Source organism: Gambusia affinis, linkage group LG08 (assembly GCF_019740435.1).
Source record: "Gambusia affinis linkage group LG08, SWU_Gaff_1.0, whole genome shotgun sequence".
Taxonomy (NCBI): Eukaryota; Metazoa; Chordata; class Actinopteri; order Cyprinodontiformes; family Poeciliidae; genus Gambusia; species Gambusia affinis.
Genome location: NC_057875.1, coordinates 21687221 through 21703687, shown reverse-complemented (window position 1 = coordinate 21703687; position 16467 = coordinate 21687221). Strand labels below are relative to the sequence as shown.

Here is a 16467-nt window from a genome sequence, read left to right as displayed (position 1 = left end):
AAATAACAGGAGAAGCTAATCTCGCCCCGAGAGATTCTGCTTTGAAAATAGAAATCATTAACCACAGTCCTGGACGCTAAAGCTTGCTGCCATGCTTCCAACGTTCTCAAGCAGACATTTATACCGCGGTCAAAGCTTTACTGGTGCAGAACTACATAGATGGAAAAAAATCTGATTGTTCCATTTATGGTGGAAAACAAAGACAAACTTATGAATACATATTTGAGCCATCAGGTTGACCAATAGATGGGTAAATAGAAAAATGATGAACGAAGGGACAGATAGGATGGATGATTTACAAACTGATTAGAGAACAAATGGATGGACGAATCAATAAATGCATAGAGGGTGGGATAACAGAAAATGTTTAAATTCAAAAATGCTCTAATCCTGACTTCAGCTAAACTTTTCCAAACTGCAAACAACAACAACAACAACAAAACCCATCCTGAATTTAGATGAAGAAATCTCAGAGAGAGAACCAAACTAGGAGAAATAAAACAATGTGAAAGTACTTTTAAGGCGCTATACCCAGTTTCCAACGACCCATTATCCACGTACAATTAGAAAAAAAACTGAAAAAGAAGAAAAATCAATGACACCAATTTATAATCAAGAGCTTTCCAGCTGGTTGTAAAATTATTCAGAAAGTCAAGCTGTTCAGAAGTCTAGCTTCACTTCCTGAAGTCAGAGTCGGTCATTGGATGCTACTTTAAGCCCAAGCTGTTTATGACATGGGGGGATGGGAGGGGTCAGGTGCTCTTAACTGCAGAGAGGAACAGGATGACAGAGACGAAAAGCAACAGCAAACCACCTCCTCTGTTGACTGATCCGAACACACTGATTAGACCGTCACCTGCAAACAGCACGTCCATTCACGGCCAAATAAGTTATGAGAACGACGGTTTTCAGTCAGACCTCTATTGATCATTTACAACTGAAGCCACCATCTACACGTCGCCCACTTTGTCACTCTTATCAATGTTCAGGAGAAAATGGTTATTGAGTAACAGTTAAAAAAATTGTAGGGCTTCATGGTTTCTGAAGGTTCTGAATGTTACTGAAGAAGTTTGGTGGAGTTTAGAGATATTACCTGGTCACAGCGATGAAGTAATCCATCTGCAGAAATAATCTCATTTCCTCTTAGGTGAAGGGGAGCAAAGGGGGAAGTCAACTTTGTGTCTGTTTCTCATTTAGGCAGTCAGCTACTTTTCTTTCATGTTAGTTTCCTTATATTTGCCAATGGTAAGAAGCAGAATTGTCTTATTGTTTTAATTCAAATAATAAGGTTGAGTATGACATCATATTCAAAAACTGATCCCTGTCAGATTAATGACGGATCGATTTGGCTACTATTTAGATATATGAAAATGTTTTTTTGTTTTTGCATGTTTATCAGGTTGATGTTATCCTTGCAAATTCTGATTTCTTCTTTCAAGCAAAAAAAACAAACAAAAAACAAAACTCCTGACTCAATTGAAGTGTTAAGCTGCTGTCAGCCATTGAAGAAGCATAGAAAAAGGAACTAAAGCTGCATCATACTATTTTTTTTTTTTAAACCAGTCGACCACACAAAACAAAAAAAAAAAAGCCCAAATTTCAGTTCAGGTCCTTATCTTTTAACACTTGTGCAACTCTAAGTTGTAATTTTTTTTCTTTTTATATATGTAAGAAAACCTTTTAAAGAAATGCAGTGACATTGTGTTTTGGAAAACCGTCAGTAGCAGGAAGTGGCTACAGGGGTCAAAGTCCAACTGAAAAGTGAATGCAGTGCAAACATCCCCCAGCCAATAATGCGCAGCACAAAGAGTAACAAGCAAACACGTTTTCCTTATTTTTTTTTGCCATCTAGCTCACAGGTTCTCACAGATTACATTTATGTACATCTTCTTCAGTTTTTATTGAACATAGCATTTATCTCGCTTGCTATCTTGAAGCAAACACTTTCAGACCTGTGTGAACTGAAGCTCAGATGTCTCCTGGGTTTCGTCATCCCTTTATCTCTGACCAGATAACTCAACGTATGGCTTAAAGCACGTTAAACACATCGACCACAGAACGAAACTTGAGAGCAACAAGTGGTGTAAAACCTTTAACTCATTCAAGTGAAATGGATCACCTTTTCCTCTTTTTTTTTTTTTGTAAACTAAATACATGTTTTAAAAAAAAAACCAACAACACAAAAACACATTTTGGACGGGGGAGAGGAAAGGGAGTTTCAGTGCAGCTAAAAAGACAAGCATGATAAGAGCGATTAGACAAACTTGACTGACAGGACACATGCTGAGGATGCGGCTGTCCGAGAGAGGCCACTGATTGGATCTGCCTACACGCCGGTTTCCTTCCTCCGTTGTGATCCCTGTAACTTCTGCTCCAGCCTGGTTTTGGACAGCGTCTGACGCCGGAGCTTCGGGCCGCGAGGAGGTGGGCAGTTCTCGTCTGTCTTTTCCTCGCAGGCAGGAGAGGGGAGGACGGGCTGCACTCTGGCTGGAGCCCCCTGCTGTTGGGTGATTGCGCTGCGCAGACAGTTGAGCCACTGCTGTTTGTGGTAAACGTCGCTGACGTGCAGCGTGTGCGACTGGCCGTGGGACGGGTCCATGGAGCTCACTCGGAAAACGTTCTTAGCTGCAGAGGCACAGGCAGCAAGGAGGGGGGAAAAAGTCAGAAAAATAATGTTATTTTGAGAAAAAAAAAACACACACACACACAATTCCTTGGCCAGAGATAAAAGAATCAGCTACTTAGCTTCACATTTTTAGATTATTTTTCAAAATTTATTTTTGTGCTTATTTTCATCCCCAAATGTAAAAATAACAAATATTTACATATATTTTATACATTTCCCTGCATGTTCAATAAAGGACCTAAAGAACATCTTGAGTATCAATAACTACAGTGTTGTCTGCAGGATCGTCTTTTAGGAACTGGCATCTGCATGAACACTGAGGTGAAGGTGAGTTTTAGCAACATCTTTTTTTACTTTTTTTCAGTTTTTTTTCCCCAGAATTTGAACTGGGTGAAGCTAAAACGATCTCGCTTGAGGAGTTTTGTGTAGAACATCTTTATAGACAAAGAAGGTGTTTTTTTAATCTTAAATGGAAAATGTACATATCTTTGGTGAAGTTTTGCCTTAATTACTGCTCTGAGTATGTTGTTTCTTTCAGCAAATGGTATTTTTTCAAGTCCATATACTCCAGTTAATGATTAATCGATTACTAAATTAGTTGATGATTATTTCAATCATAAATTAATCACGATTAATCGTTTCAGCCCTAGCGGAAACCGTCATGTACGAAGCAGGACTAAAGAACAGCAGACCTGAAGGAATAAGTTGGAAAGCAACATAACCCCCTGCAGCGTCACTGCGGAGCACGGCTCCACTTACCTTTCTCTCCATTTGTGAACGCCCCCCTGAATGACCCGCCTAAGCGGACCTCTCCGTCCTGGAGGTCCTCCAGAACCAGGTCTCTCACTGGGATGGGCTGCCGGTACACCTGGAAGCAGCTCCTGTCGTTACGCGTCACCGGTCGGGTCAGAACCAGCAGCTCGGAGAAGAGGAACACGTGTAGCCTCTGGAACACCATTTTAATGGAGAAATAAGCTTATATTGTCCAGATTACAGTTTCAGAGAGAGGTGAGGTGACGAGGGGGGCGGCCGCCGTTCTCACCGAGCCGCTCTTGGTCCGAAGCTCGCCGTGACACAGCAGGGCCTTACACTCGTGTATGAGAGGGTCCCACTGCTTTTCATCCAGGAACTCCAGTTTGTCTATGTAATACTGGCACTCCGACTCCCCTTTCGTCACGTTGATGTCAGACAAAATGTCCTGAATTATTGTGACCTGGATCCAAAATGGAAGAATGATTGGTAAAGCAGAGTTCCAGTCAAATGTTTACATACACTCATCATCAGCACGAACGTTTCATTCGTTTGGAGCTCTTAGTGAGTTATGTGAATGATTGTTGTTGTGGTGTAGAGTAACAATACAACTCTAATGGGTTCTGAAAAGAAGAACTGGGTGAACATAATTCTCACAATGTCAAAGCTCATATATATACACACATGCATCCAATACTTCAAGAAATGTCTATCAAGACTTTGCATAAAAGCTACACATTATATGTAATCAACATCAAGCTTCTGGCATAATTTTAACAACTATTATTGATTTTTTTAAGAACTCTCTTTACACTGCTGCACTTGGATTACATAATTACTTCACAATGCACACAATCATAAAAATTTTACTACATAAATATATCTGTAGGTATGTGTGAATTTGATGAATTATATCGTCTGAGCTACCACTTCTGAGTCTATTTGTCTCTCGTGTGACTTGAGTTGAATTGTACCGAATTGAACTAAGCACAGTCCCAGGGTTTCTGCAGGTGTCACCAACTCAAATTTAATATGATGTGCTCCATCTTCAGCATACTGGATCAGCTGCAGCTGGATGACTGATTTTTTTTTAAGCAGGTCTGTGAAGACACTGTTACAGTAATCCATGCGACAATTGATGAAAGCATGGATGGCTTTCTCTAGATCTTGCAGGGGAATTAGTCTTTAAATCCTGAAAATGTTCCTCAGATGACAGAAGATCGACTTTGTAACCGTCTTTGCGTGTCTCTGGAGGGTCAGGTCTGAGAAAACCGCAACTGTAAATCAAAGAGTGTGTGAAATCACCACATGTCACATTAGACATGAGAACCTACCGCTCTCTCCAGACTGGTCACATCGGGGTGATTAGGAGGAGTGTGCCTGAGGATCTCCTTCAGCAGCAGAGGGTACTTCACCAGACGTGAGCGCGGGATGTCCAGGAAGCTCCACAGATCCAACTTCCTGCTGAAAGGCGACTCCAGGCAGCGCTGCAGGAAGTCCTGCACCCGCTTGTCCTGTTTCTTCTGGTCCAGCAGTGCTTTGGCTGCAAGCTGGTTGCTACAGTAGTTTTTGTAAGCGTTCAGGCCAGGCAGCTAAAAGGACATTTTACTTTTTAATGCACTGAAATAATATAATACGTCACATTACGTCTTCCCGCTTGCATACTTACCCAGTCTATCACTATCTGGCCGATCTGATCTACTGTTCCATCATGGCCTGTTCCCTCTGTGAGCTTCATCGTTAAGTCTGCAGAAAAAAAAACAAAGATCACCCAATCAGGAGCAGTTACTAAGAACCAATGGGGCTTTAAGGGACAGGCTGGTCAGCAGCAGCTCACACTCATGGAGGGGGATGTAAGCGTCCAGGTCACCAAAAATGTGAGCTAGTTCCTCCTGGGTCATGATGGAGAGCTTGAGCATGGGGTCGTGGTAGGCCTAAATGCGGGAGGCGCCATAAGGGGATTGTGAAAACATTTAATACGAGATGTTTAATTTAATTTGCAGGAAGTTTTCCCAACCTTTCGTGCCAGTTGCAGATCCTCGATGAGGTCCTGCTCGCCTCTGAAAAGTTCATAAATTGCCTGCAGGATAAATACAATCTATTAACCTTCCTGTTTCCTTGTGCCATCTTGAAAATGTTGACTCACACTACCTCTTGTCTTTTGATTTCCTTAGCAGAGAAGGCGCTCTTCTGATGGACGTCCAGCGTCTCTGACCACAGCGTGCTGTTCCTGCGTTTGGTGGGAGTCGTAGCCGGGGCCTTGCTGGGAGCTTTGAGAGCCGTCCCTGGCGACTTCCCATCGTTACGTAATGACATGGACTGGGGAGAAAGGGGGAAAAACAAATTCACACATTTGTAGGAAAGACAATTATGTCTTATTTTGCATTTATAAATGTGTGAACGGGTCAACGTTCACCTGAATGGACTGGCCGAAGCGCCGCACTGCTCCGTTTTTCGACGGAGATATCAGGTTGACGAGAGATGAAACTTTAGCCAGGGATCGCACTCGCTTATTACTGGGCTCCTGCAAAATGTCATCTCACATTAGCTCCACTGAATGAATATATAAAATCATCAATATATAAAGTCACTCATTCCACCTTTAGGTTTTATTCCACATCATTAAATTGAGATGATATTTGAAATTTTTGAGATTGAGTGAGCACAGAAATGCTTATTGCCCACAATGTAAGGAAAAGATTCAACTTAACAGTTTTTTTTAACCTTTAAAATGACATGTTTAGTCATTATGTGTAATATATATATTGTTATGTCAAATTCTGGGCCAGGATTTTGAATGACTTGGTGCTTGTAATAAGATTCGGTTTGTGTGTTTAAACCTTCTGCAGCTCAAAGAAACCAAAATGCAGGTCAAGACAAGCCTAGCAGTTCCTGCAGCCCCACAAAACAGGAAAGAGATTCAATAGTACTTTCCTGTCAGAACGATACTTACTGCGCTTAGGAATGGCACGTTTAAGGTTTTCTCTTTAGATTTTCCTTAGATAGAGTGGTTTTCATGCACAAAGTCTTAGCAGGCTAAATCTGAGCTCATTATATGTGAGATCTGATGGATTATAATGTACTGAACAGGTTCTTTCAGTAGAAGATCTGCATCGAATAGAGGATGATCGCTCACCTTGAGGTCAAAGCTGGAAAGGCTAACGGTGTCATCCTCCTTATCTTTGCGCTTTCTTTTCTATATTAGCAAAACAAAAAGTTACTGTTTATTTTCAGACATCCGATGAAAGATAAACAGAGCAAATTTCATGCGAAACTTCAGTGTCTTGACGATGTACATATCCATCATCTGTAAATGGAAAGAGTTGGTACAAACAGTTCAACTAATTAACTTCTAGGTTAAAAGGATACAAAAAAAAGATGTAACATAGATAATTATTTACATTTATCTGGCAATCTCATCATATAAGTCACTAGTAAATAAAAGCAGCAGCACTGTCACATGAACTCACTAGGCTGAAGTCCCAAGGCGTCCCTGGAGTGAGGAAGGTGAACGAGCTGCCTCTCTGCAGTGACAGTCTGCAGGAAAAGACACAAATGTTCTGTAAACATTTCGCCGTGGAAACAAGTGAACACCATCCGCAGCTGACTGTGAGCTTGTAAACTGTCTTATAAATTCAGCAAGTCAAATTTATCTCAAAAACAGAGAGGGACACACCCTATTTTCAAACTCTCCTGGGCTTTACCGCAGCTGAAGTAGAAAGGATGTCATTTTAAGGACATTTTTACGCTGACATTTGTCAAGTTTGGCCTGAAATATGACAGATACTGTCAAGTGACTGAACGATGTTAATATTGAAAGTCTTGTAAGGAGTCATTCAGCTCTGTGGCTCTAAAAAAACCCAACGGTCCGTTACATTGACCAAACAGTGAAGCTACAAAGTGTCATGACTCTCAGAGGGAGCCATCAAAAGCCAGCTGTACAAACTGGCCCATTCTTATGCTTGTGATCATCACATGACCACATTTTATAAAGATATTCACCAGCTTTTTGCTCTAGTTTAGCATACCAGGTTTGCTTTTATTGTGCAACTTTTAAGTTTGTATCTCATTATATATTTTTATCTAGTTATCTATTTTTTCCCCCCAACTATTTTATTGTTCATATTTTGAAATGAGTTTGTACTTTGTGAAACACTTTATTGACGATTTGACATAATATTTGGCACATTGCTGAACATTTGTAGTTGCTACATGTTGGAATGCAGTGATTCGGCTGAAGAAAACTCCTTATCTAACTCCTTATACTATTGGCGTTTATTAAAGTTGACAAATACAAAGACAATTTGAATGCATGACATAGTTTATCACTTACGATCAAAACGATCAAACTGTTGATCAGTGTTAAAATACGTATTCCACTTACTCTGTTATTACAACTGAAAAGGCTGATACTTATTACACTTTTCTTTGACCTGCTTGTTTTCACTGATTCAAACTGTTTTCATTTCCTATCGACTGTAAGATATCAAACCAAAGTAAACATTTTAAATTCAACAAAATTTTGATTAATCACTAAATTATTTCTGCTTATGCATCGAAGCATGTTCCATACTTTTATCTGATTTCATTAATCTCAAATAAGTGCGTCAAAAAAGATTTCTTGTTGACGCATAGTTTTTAGTTTTGATGTAGTTAATAGATAATAATAATTAAAAAAATAATAGGAATTTCGAGTCTTTTATGAGTAATCAAAGGCAACAGAAGCCTAGCTAACAGGCCAGCGTTTCAAACCTCGAAAAACAGATGTAATAATAAGATAAGGTAATAAGATTTTTGAGAATTTTCCCTGTCAATTACCAAGACGATCTTCAATAATCACAGATTTGATATCTTTTACAATTTGATAGTCAGTTGGGCTGAATAACGTTATAAATTCTATTGCTCGAAATAAAAAAAGCAATTTTGTAATATTTTCTGATCAAAACAACTCCTTATAACTAAACCTCATAAGTTAGAATTTATAAGATGACTTAACAATAGAAATTTATAGTAATAATAAAGTAAGTAATAAAGTGAGTAATAAATTATCTTTATTACTTAAGTTGTAACGAGGAATTATTGACATTATTAATGCTTTTTAATTCACTAGTATTTTCTACAAACACTTAATGTTATTAAGTGGCACATCAGAGGAATCTACGAGGCGCACCTGAAGGCATCATTTGCCAGTTAATGCCAGCCCTGCCCGTCTCAGTCGACTATTATCACGAAATAAACCTATTTTTACCTAGGTATTTTACTACTTAGTGCTATCAAATGATGAGCGGGTTTTTTCTTGTTTGTTTTGTTTTTCCAGCTACGTACTTCGTCGAGTTTTTCCTCCGCAGTTTTTGCGGGGGCGATGGCTCTGCAGCGCTGACAACACTCGTAGTAGACGTCCTCGATGAAATCCTCCGTAGTTTCTGCTTCTGGTTTCCCACCGTCCTTCCGTGAACTTCCTCGTTTTCTTCCATTTTGCGAGTCAGTTAGTTGTCAAATATCCTACACCAATGTGTATTAATGAGTAGTTGATAAAAAGCTAAGTCCGAGTGGATGAAAAGTTGCTTTATCTATACAAAGAAAACATGGAATCAATGACAACACACACACTGGACGGCGGAAGTTTGAATATGGCGGATTATTGGAAATGGACCAATCAGGAGAAAGCTCAGGACTTCGCTCCTCCCAGAGTCAGATAGCACTAGAATGAACCAAAACCGACAAGAAATGGCTGAAACTATCTGTCCTACAAAAAAACCGAACTTATTTCCGATATGTATAAATTAAATGGAGTGGATGTCTGAGGTATTTTTCTAAATACTATTATTACATTGCACTAACAAAAAAAAGTAATTTACTAATTTATTTTCGCTTTTATGTTGCAAACCTTCCTTGTAATCTTTTAAAGTAGTTCTAATAAGTATTATATTTCTTGAAGGTCCCACAATTACTTTGGGACTACTTACTTTACTTACTACTTACTTCACCGATTGTTGAACCTTAAACTCAAATGGGTTATATTGTACATTTATTGATTTTTTATTTATTTTTTCACAAATAAGGTGATTCGTTCAGAGTTGAAAACTTGGCACATAGCAGTAGCTATGTTGGTGTTATGTGTTATGTCCGGTCTTCTGCTGATCTTTGTTAAATTTTCTCACACTGTACATAGGGTTTATCTACTATATTTTTAAATTACTTTTTATTCTCTCATCCATGTTTGTACTTCATTTTTAAGGGCAACTTACAGTCTCGATTAAATAAAATGTCTGGAAATACATGATTAAAACAACAGCAAATGGTCAGAGACAAACATTGAAACATTTCCAGAAACCCTTAAAAAGTATCAAAACCAACTTAAATAATATATCACATAAATGTTTGTCATTTTGAAAAGTAAAGCTTAGTCTAACATTTCCATATTATGACTTTCTGCCAGAGAAATCCCTATAATAATTAGCATAGAACAGAATTGAATAGCAATATATTTTATTGTTCCACAATGAGGATATAAATGTAAACAGTCGACTATTCTATGTATAATGTTGAAGCCATGCATTTATTTACACTATTTAAATCCAGATAGACATTTTTTTCCTCAGTGTCTAAGAAAAAAACCCCAAAACATTAAAGGCAAGTATTAACACCTTGGAAATGTTCAGGCATCATACCATTCAGGAAGAAAATGGGTTCTGTATCTCAGACTTGAATGTGTTACACCAAAAAACATACTGTGTATAGATACTGACGGACGCTGATAAAGTACTATTGTCCGCAGTGAAATGAGTTCTGTACTAACATAGGCCAGACAGAGAAGAAGTCACTAATCTAATCCCAAGTCTCGAGAGCCACATAAATACAACTTCAAGATAACGGTTTTGTGCTTAAATATTATTTCATCAATTAAATCAAACCAGTTTTTATCCGTATAGTACTACATTTCATAAATGTGAAAAGATGGCTAAATATTTAATTTTAAGAAGTACTATTTGAATTCACCTGCAGCTACTTAACAACAGTTTGTTATATCAATACATTCTTCCACAACAGGTCATATGAGGACATAAGATCTCGATAAAGCCCTGAGACGAAAATGACTTTGACGTATAGTGATGTACGTGCTGGCAGTCCGCCTCCCAGAACACTGATTTCATGTGGTGCTAGAAACTGGGTACAAAACATCTATGCTCCCAAATGAAATCAGCTCCTGAGGGCAGATTGTTGGACAAAAAGATTTAAATCTTTTATGTCATGCAAAGTTATACAGAAAGAAGCAAATTCTTGACACTGTAGGAGTCGATCCACATGCACAGGAAAGCTGAAAGGCTCTTCTTTCTGCGAGTGGCTCATTCCGCGGATGGACACCAGGGGGAGTGCTAAATTAACAAGCAGTCAAGACGGAGCCAATCGTCGGTGTCTGAAATCCAATAGCAGACTTTTAGGAGTTGGACGGCTGGCCTCAGCAGAGCTTGGGTGGAAGTCCGAAATGTGACCTGATGTTCCACTTCCCTGGATCAAGCCGTGTCTGCAAAAACACAAAATGAACAACAACAAATAAAGATATCTCAAGCTGCATCATGTTTGCAATCATATAGGTAATGTATCTCTACTGAAAGTATTTAAATTAATTACACATTAAAAAAAGAGAGCACAGCACTCATTTTACTTTTTAAATTTTTAAATCTTGCTTTGATAACCATCAGTGGGGCTTCTTAGCTGACGCAGCATTTTGGATATTTCTGGTATTTTCCACTGATTTAGTTTTGGCGGTGAAGTCCAGGTCTTTTAGGTTTGGATGCAAATAAATCAATTACTTTTTTGAGTAAGAAAACTAAGATTTGGTTGCCTATAATGAAATAACGTAGTGTTCCTTTAATGAACATTTGATCATTTGTTGAAAGTGTTGCATCAACAGCTAAAATAACAGTGTCTACTAATCTGCTGATTGGTTTTATTAACAAATAGATGGGAAAAGGTGCTTGATTGTAGATTTTTACTTTATTTTAAAATAAATGCTAGCTGAGTATATATATATGATGAAACTGGAATTTAAATGCATTTATTTGACTTTTTTGCACATTCTACCTGAGGTGGCAGTCCATGTGACGGTTGATAGAGATATTACACGTGCACTTGTGCTATAACTGTTGAGTCACAGCCCAACCAAAGTGTGAAGGTGTTGTTAAAGACAATCAAAACTTTATTGTAGCTGTTTTAGACACATCAGATTGGCGAGGAACTTCCATCAGAATTATAACTTTGGGGAAAGTTAGCCCATTTTTCAGATGTGGACACCCAAGTACAATTTAAACTCAGAGTTAGTCATTTACGTAAAGGTTTTACTTAAATGGGAATTGAAAATGGGTGAAATTTTTTTTTTTCTTCATCATCCTTTGATTTTCTCCTTTCACTGCTTACTGAATAATTCAATCAAAAAGCAGAGACACGCATATTCTTTTCGATTTACATGCAAAGAAACGACTCGTATGAATGCTACATCATATCGCAAGTGGATGAAATTGAATTTTACGTCCTAGGAATTAATTAGTGCTCAAGTAAAAAAAAAAAGTAAAAGTAAAAGCCAACTTTAAACAAGAGTCAAGGGACGGGGGAAGTCATAGCTCTGATGGACGTCAGCTTTGCCTTTTCTCTATCCAACAAATTTCCCCTGGTGTCATCAGACACTTGACAATTGAAAGCAGGAGTGAGTCAGCTGGTCATCATCCAGACAGAAACAGCAGAGGTCGCACTCATGCAGATGGAGATGAGTATGAAGTTCTTCCTGAAAGGGGTTGGCATCTACTCAGCACTCCATTAGAGCAAAGTGCGAATGAGAGAGGAAGAGAGGAAGAGAGGCAGTTAACCTCAAGACCGGAACCTGTATGAACTGACCAAAGTCGATCTGAGAAACATGGTTTTGATTCTACGGTGTTGGATTGGTTTGTGTGCATCGGCTAGCACCAGGCTCTAAAACAACACATCAGCTCAAGAGGGTCTAACCAGAGGCGTTGTCTCTCTGAAGGACGGTTAAACATCTGGCCTTCAGAGATGTTGGCCATCCTTCACCTTTCTGGTGAAGGATGTAGAAGGGACTTAGAAGCACGACGGAGTACAATAACAAGAAATGCTGACTGTATTCAATACCCATCGTTGCATGATGCTTTGAAAAACTTATCTGCCCATTTGATCCATTAAGCTGAAAGACCCTCCAGGGGAAAGCTGTGTGGTCTAGACATAATTCCAGTCTTTGAAAGGCAGCCTCAACATCTCTTTGCTCCAACTTGAGGTGCCTGGTTATTTTAACAAATCCACAAAGATCTCAGGACTCTTGCCTCAATAGTTACTACGTGTCAGGAATGTCTGGTTTTGGTCCAAGTCCACCATTATACACCTAGTCAGTAACAAAAGATTGACGTGCACTTGATACAGTGTTAATTAGAATATGTGTCATTTACCAACAAAACAACTCTTATTCCTTGACTTTTTTTTTTTTTTTTTGCTTGACAAATGACTCACAGAATCATTTACAAGTCGTTGTGTAAACAGAGACAAAGTAATTGGATTAGTTATGCCAGGAAGTAGAAATGTCACTTAATTTGATGCTACAAGATGAGTAACAAGGGGATTACAAGTGCCAGTAAGTCATTTAATAGTCTGGAGCCTTATCACCTTGTCTGAAATCAGCAGTGATTCAAAGTGAAAGATTTTATCGCACATAAATGGCATTATGGGCTTTTTCAAGTTACTTATGCATGCTGCATGCAGTTGGACAGCCTCTACGTGTGTTGACGAGAAACACAAAGGTCATCAGTAAAAAATAAAAATTATATATATAAATTATAATAGCAGTTGAGAGAAAGGAAACCTTTTAATTTCAGCAGTAATGTATTTCTTGCTATCTTTAGAGCAGATTCGACTGATCACTGATAGAGTTATTGTCAAAAATTTTGCTAGGATCAGAAACACAGTCAGGCTCAACGCACTTAAACATAGTTTAAACTTCTCTCTGACAACCTAAATCTTTCTGATTCCCCACGTTACAAAGTGACTGTTCAAAAATGATCTAAAGTTAAACTGTGGCATTCAAAGACATGCAAAGGGGTCAATTCCTTCATGGGAAAAACAAAGCAGATCAACAACTATAAAATACGAACCTGTTGCAAGTGAACCATCCCCTGCCAAACGACGCACAGGTCTCTTCTCTCGTGATGTTTTCTCGCTAGCCGGTCGGACTTGGAGCTGAGTCCCGCTTCCAGGCGCCGGAAGATCCTGTAAGGGACTTGACAGCTTTGCGCCTCGGACCAGGATGCGTTTCAACCTAACGAGCAGTGGGGAGGTCCTGAGGCGCTCGGCCCTCACTCCTGTTTCTCTCTGCCGGCTACAGTCAGAGCGAGCCTCTGCCACAGTCATTATCGTAACTCTGAGTCACCGTGGGCTGGAGTAAACACACACGGAGACGCAAACATATGCGGACGCTGAGCGCCGCGTTCGCACTCATGTCAAAGTGGAAGATGTCAACAGTCAACGTGTGAGGTTTCGCTAATGCGCTCTCTCACAAGTGAAACCACCCAGATTTACCGTTGCCCGTCGTTTCTCACACACGTCGTACACACCCAGCATGACGAGGCATCTTCGAGCTGGCAAACGCACGCAGGGAGCAGCTTCATTAACGTCACACATCTGATTTGTTTGGACCATGATGGCTTTGCATGCTTTGATAAGTACTCTTTTTTAAATAAAAAAAAAATCTTTAATAAAACTGGGAATTTTTATTTTTTTTTATTATTAAACTGAACTCGGCAGCATGAAGTAACAATGCTGTGCAGTATAACTTCTACCCCGAGAGCCAAACCACACAATCTGGGAAATTCCCTGGCCAAGAGAGAAAGGAAGGATGAAATAGTATCCATATGGGGATGGCAGGTGAAAGGTCACGAGTCACAGCACAGGAATCCCAGCCTGCATTCCTGCAGAATGACGGGGAGCTGAATAACTGTACCTCTCTGCTCAGGACCAAAGGCGCCACTTGTAAAGGAAGCATGCACAAGCCCCCACCCTCCGTCCCAGACCTCCACTTCCACACCATCAAAACCACGTGGGTGTTTTTCCTCTGAAATCCGGTGAGTCAGCTGACCAAACGATGACTCCTCTTTTCATCTGTCCAACACTGAAGAGGACGACGGCTGAGTCATGTACACTTTTCACCCTGATTGCTTCGCAGAGCCCCTCCTCTTCTTCGTTTTAAACAACAGACCTCGATGCATCTTAACATAAACTCCACTCCCTATTCTCTTTAGCTTCTCTTTGCAAGCTAAAAATCGATGCATGGATTCCATGTGGTTCAGTTCGTTTTAACTCATTCGATGTGAGGAAAGGAGAGACCGAACGTATTTCTTCACTTGCCATTCAGACACAACATGTGCTTCTCTCCTTGACTCCTTCTCTCAGTGTATTAGAAAGCAAAGATCCGCCCTGAGTCTGCAGATTTATCCTCCTGTCCACTATCCATCCATCCATCCATTATCTGAACACCCTTCTTCCCTAATGGGGTCTGGAGGGTTGCTGGTGCCTATCTCCAGCTGCGTCCCGGGCGAGAGGCGGGGTACACCCTGGACAGGTCGCCAGTCTGTCGCAGGGCAACACAAAGACTTACAAGACAAACAACCATTCACACACACACTCACACCTAGGGAGAATTTAGAGAAACCAATTAACCTGACAGTCATGTTTTTGGACTGTGGGAGGAAGCCGGAGAACCCGGAGAGAACCCACCATGCACAGGGAGAACATGCAAACTCCATGCAGAAAGATCCCCGGTCGGGAATCGAACCCAGGACCTTCTTGCTGCAAGGCAACAGCTCTACCAACTGCGCCACTGTGCAGCCCATTCCTGTCCACTAGTTAGTGGTAAATTGTTTCATGTAAACACAGAAAGAAGATAAATGCAAATTGAGTCAAGAGGATCGTTTTAGTTCATGCGTCTCAAGTTGACGGCATCCAGCATGTGCAGATGATTAAAACGGGAATATCAACAGGAAGTCTTCTTTCCTGTGATGTTAAAAAAAAGAGAGGTTCCAACCAGCTACTGAACCTCGACCTGATGAGGTGTAGCAGGGATTTTCTTCTTACTGTGAAACAATGAGTCAAATCTTCTCTTTCGCAGAGCTGCTGAGAGGGTCAGCAGAGTTTGGTTGACCATTCACTTGACACTTGTGCAGCAATGCACCGCGGGTTTCTGTAGGTTTCTTTTTTTTTCCTTTTTTTTTTTTTTTTGTATGTTTAAGCCTTTTTGGCACAGTGTCAGGTCTGACTGATCCAAAACTTCCTCCATCACCAATCATCTTTGTGGATCTCTGAGTGTAGTCATGGAGAGGAAGGTGTCTGGTTTTAGTTTTCCTGTTTGTAGATGAGGTGGTTCTGTCCTCTCCATCGCCTCTATACACTGCAGGTTTCTTAAAGCAGGACACATTTTGGAATGATAAATTCATGCAGAATCCTATCTGTCAGCAAATATTCTTGCATTTAAAAAAAAAAAATCCTTACATTGTGAGGCAGCTCTCGTGAAACAAAAAATAAATAAATGCAGGAATTTGATATACACTTGTCTTTTTTTTTTTTTTTTTACCACAAAGTAAATATGTATTTGATTTGTGGCGTCTTTAACAACATCTGCTGAGTTCATCTTTGCCATAGAATATATCACCCAGCATGCAACTCTTCTGTTTTTTTTTTTTGCCATAGTACGTATCATATCCTTTAACACATTGCATCCACATAAAGAGGGTAAATCATTGATAATCATATAAAAGAGAATTAGACAAAATATAGAGTCCTATGGGACACCAGCTAATAAACAGGAAAGTGGATTTACAATTTACTCCTATAACAGAGCAGAAACAAGAAATAATATGTATGATTATATGTGTATAAACCTTTTTTTTTTGTATTGGTCATAGAACGCAGAGCTGCCATCCTTTACCAAAAAACTCTGACTTGTCCTAAGGATTATTTTGTGGCTGTTTCTGTAAAATGTTTAGGCCTGAAACAAAAATGCAACAGAGGGGAATTTGTTTGATGATGATCGGTAATCT

General features: G+C 39.7%; 1 protein-coding gene across 1 annotated transcript; it reads right to left on the bottom strand.

The window, feature by feature from the left end:
• Positions 1 to 1810: 1810 nt before the first annotated feature.
• On the bottom strand, positions 1811 to 9017 carry LOC122835772 (neuroepithelial cell-transforming gene 1 protein-like). Its single transcript, XM_044125098.1, has 12 exons — positions 8702 to 9017; positions 6847 to 6913; positions 6513 to 6572; positions 5793 to 5900; positions 5528 to 5695; positions 5394 to 5456; positions 5214 to 5310; positions 5046 to 5122; positions 4711 to 4968; positions 3669 to 3839; positions 3386 to 3572; positions 1811 to 2625 (listed from the first exon to the last, which is right to left on the bottom strand). Exons 1-12 carry the CDS (start codon positions 8848 to 8850, stop codon positions 2327 to 2329), a joined length of 1704 nt encoding a protein of 567 aa, XP_043981033.1. The 5' UTR covers positions 8851 to 9017; the 3' UTR covers positions 1811 to 2326.
• Between the last annotated feature and the right edge of the window lie 7450 nt (positions 9018 to 16467).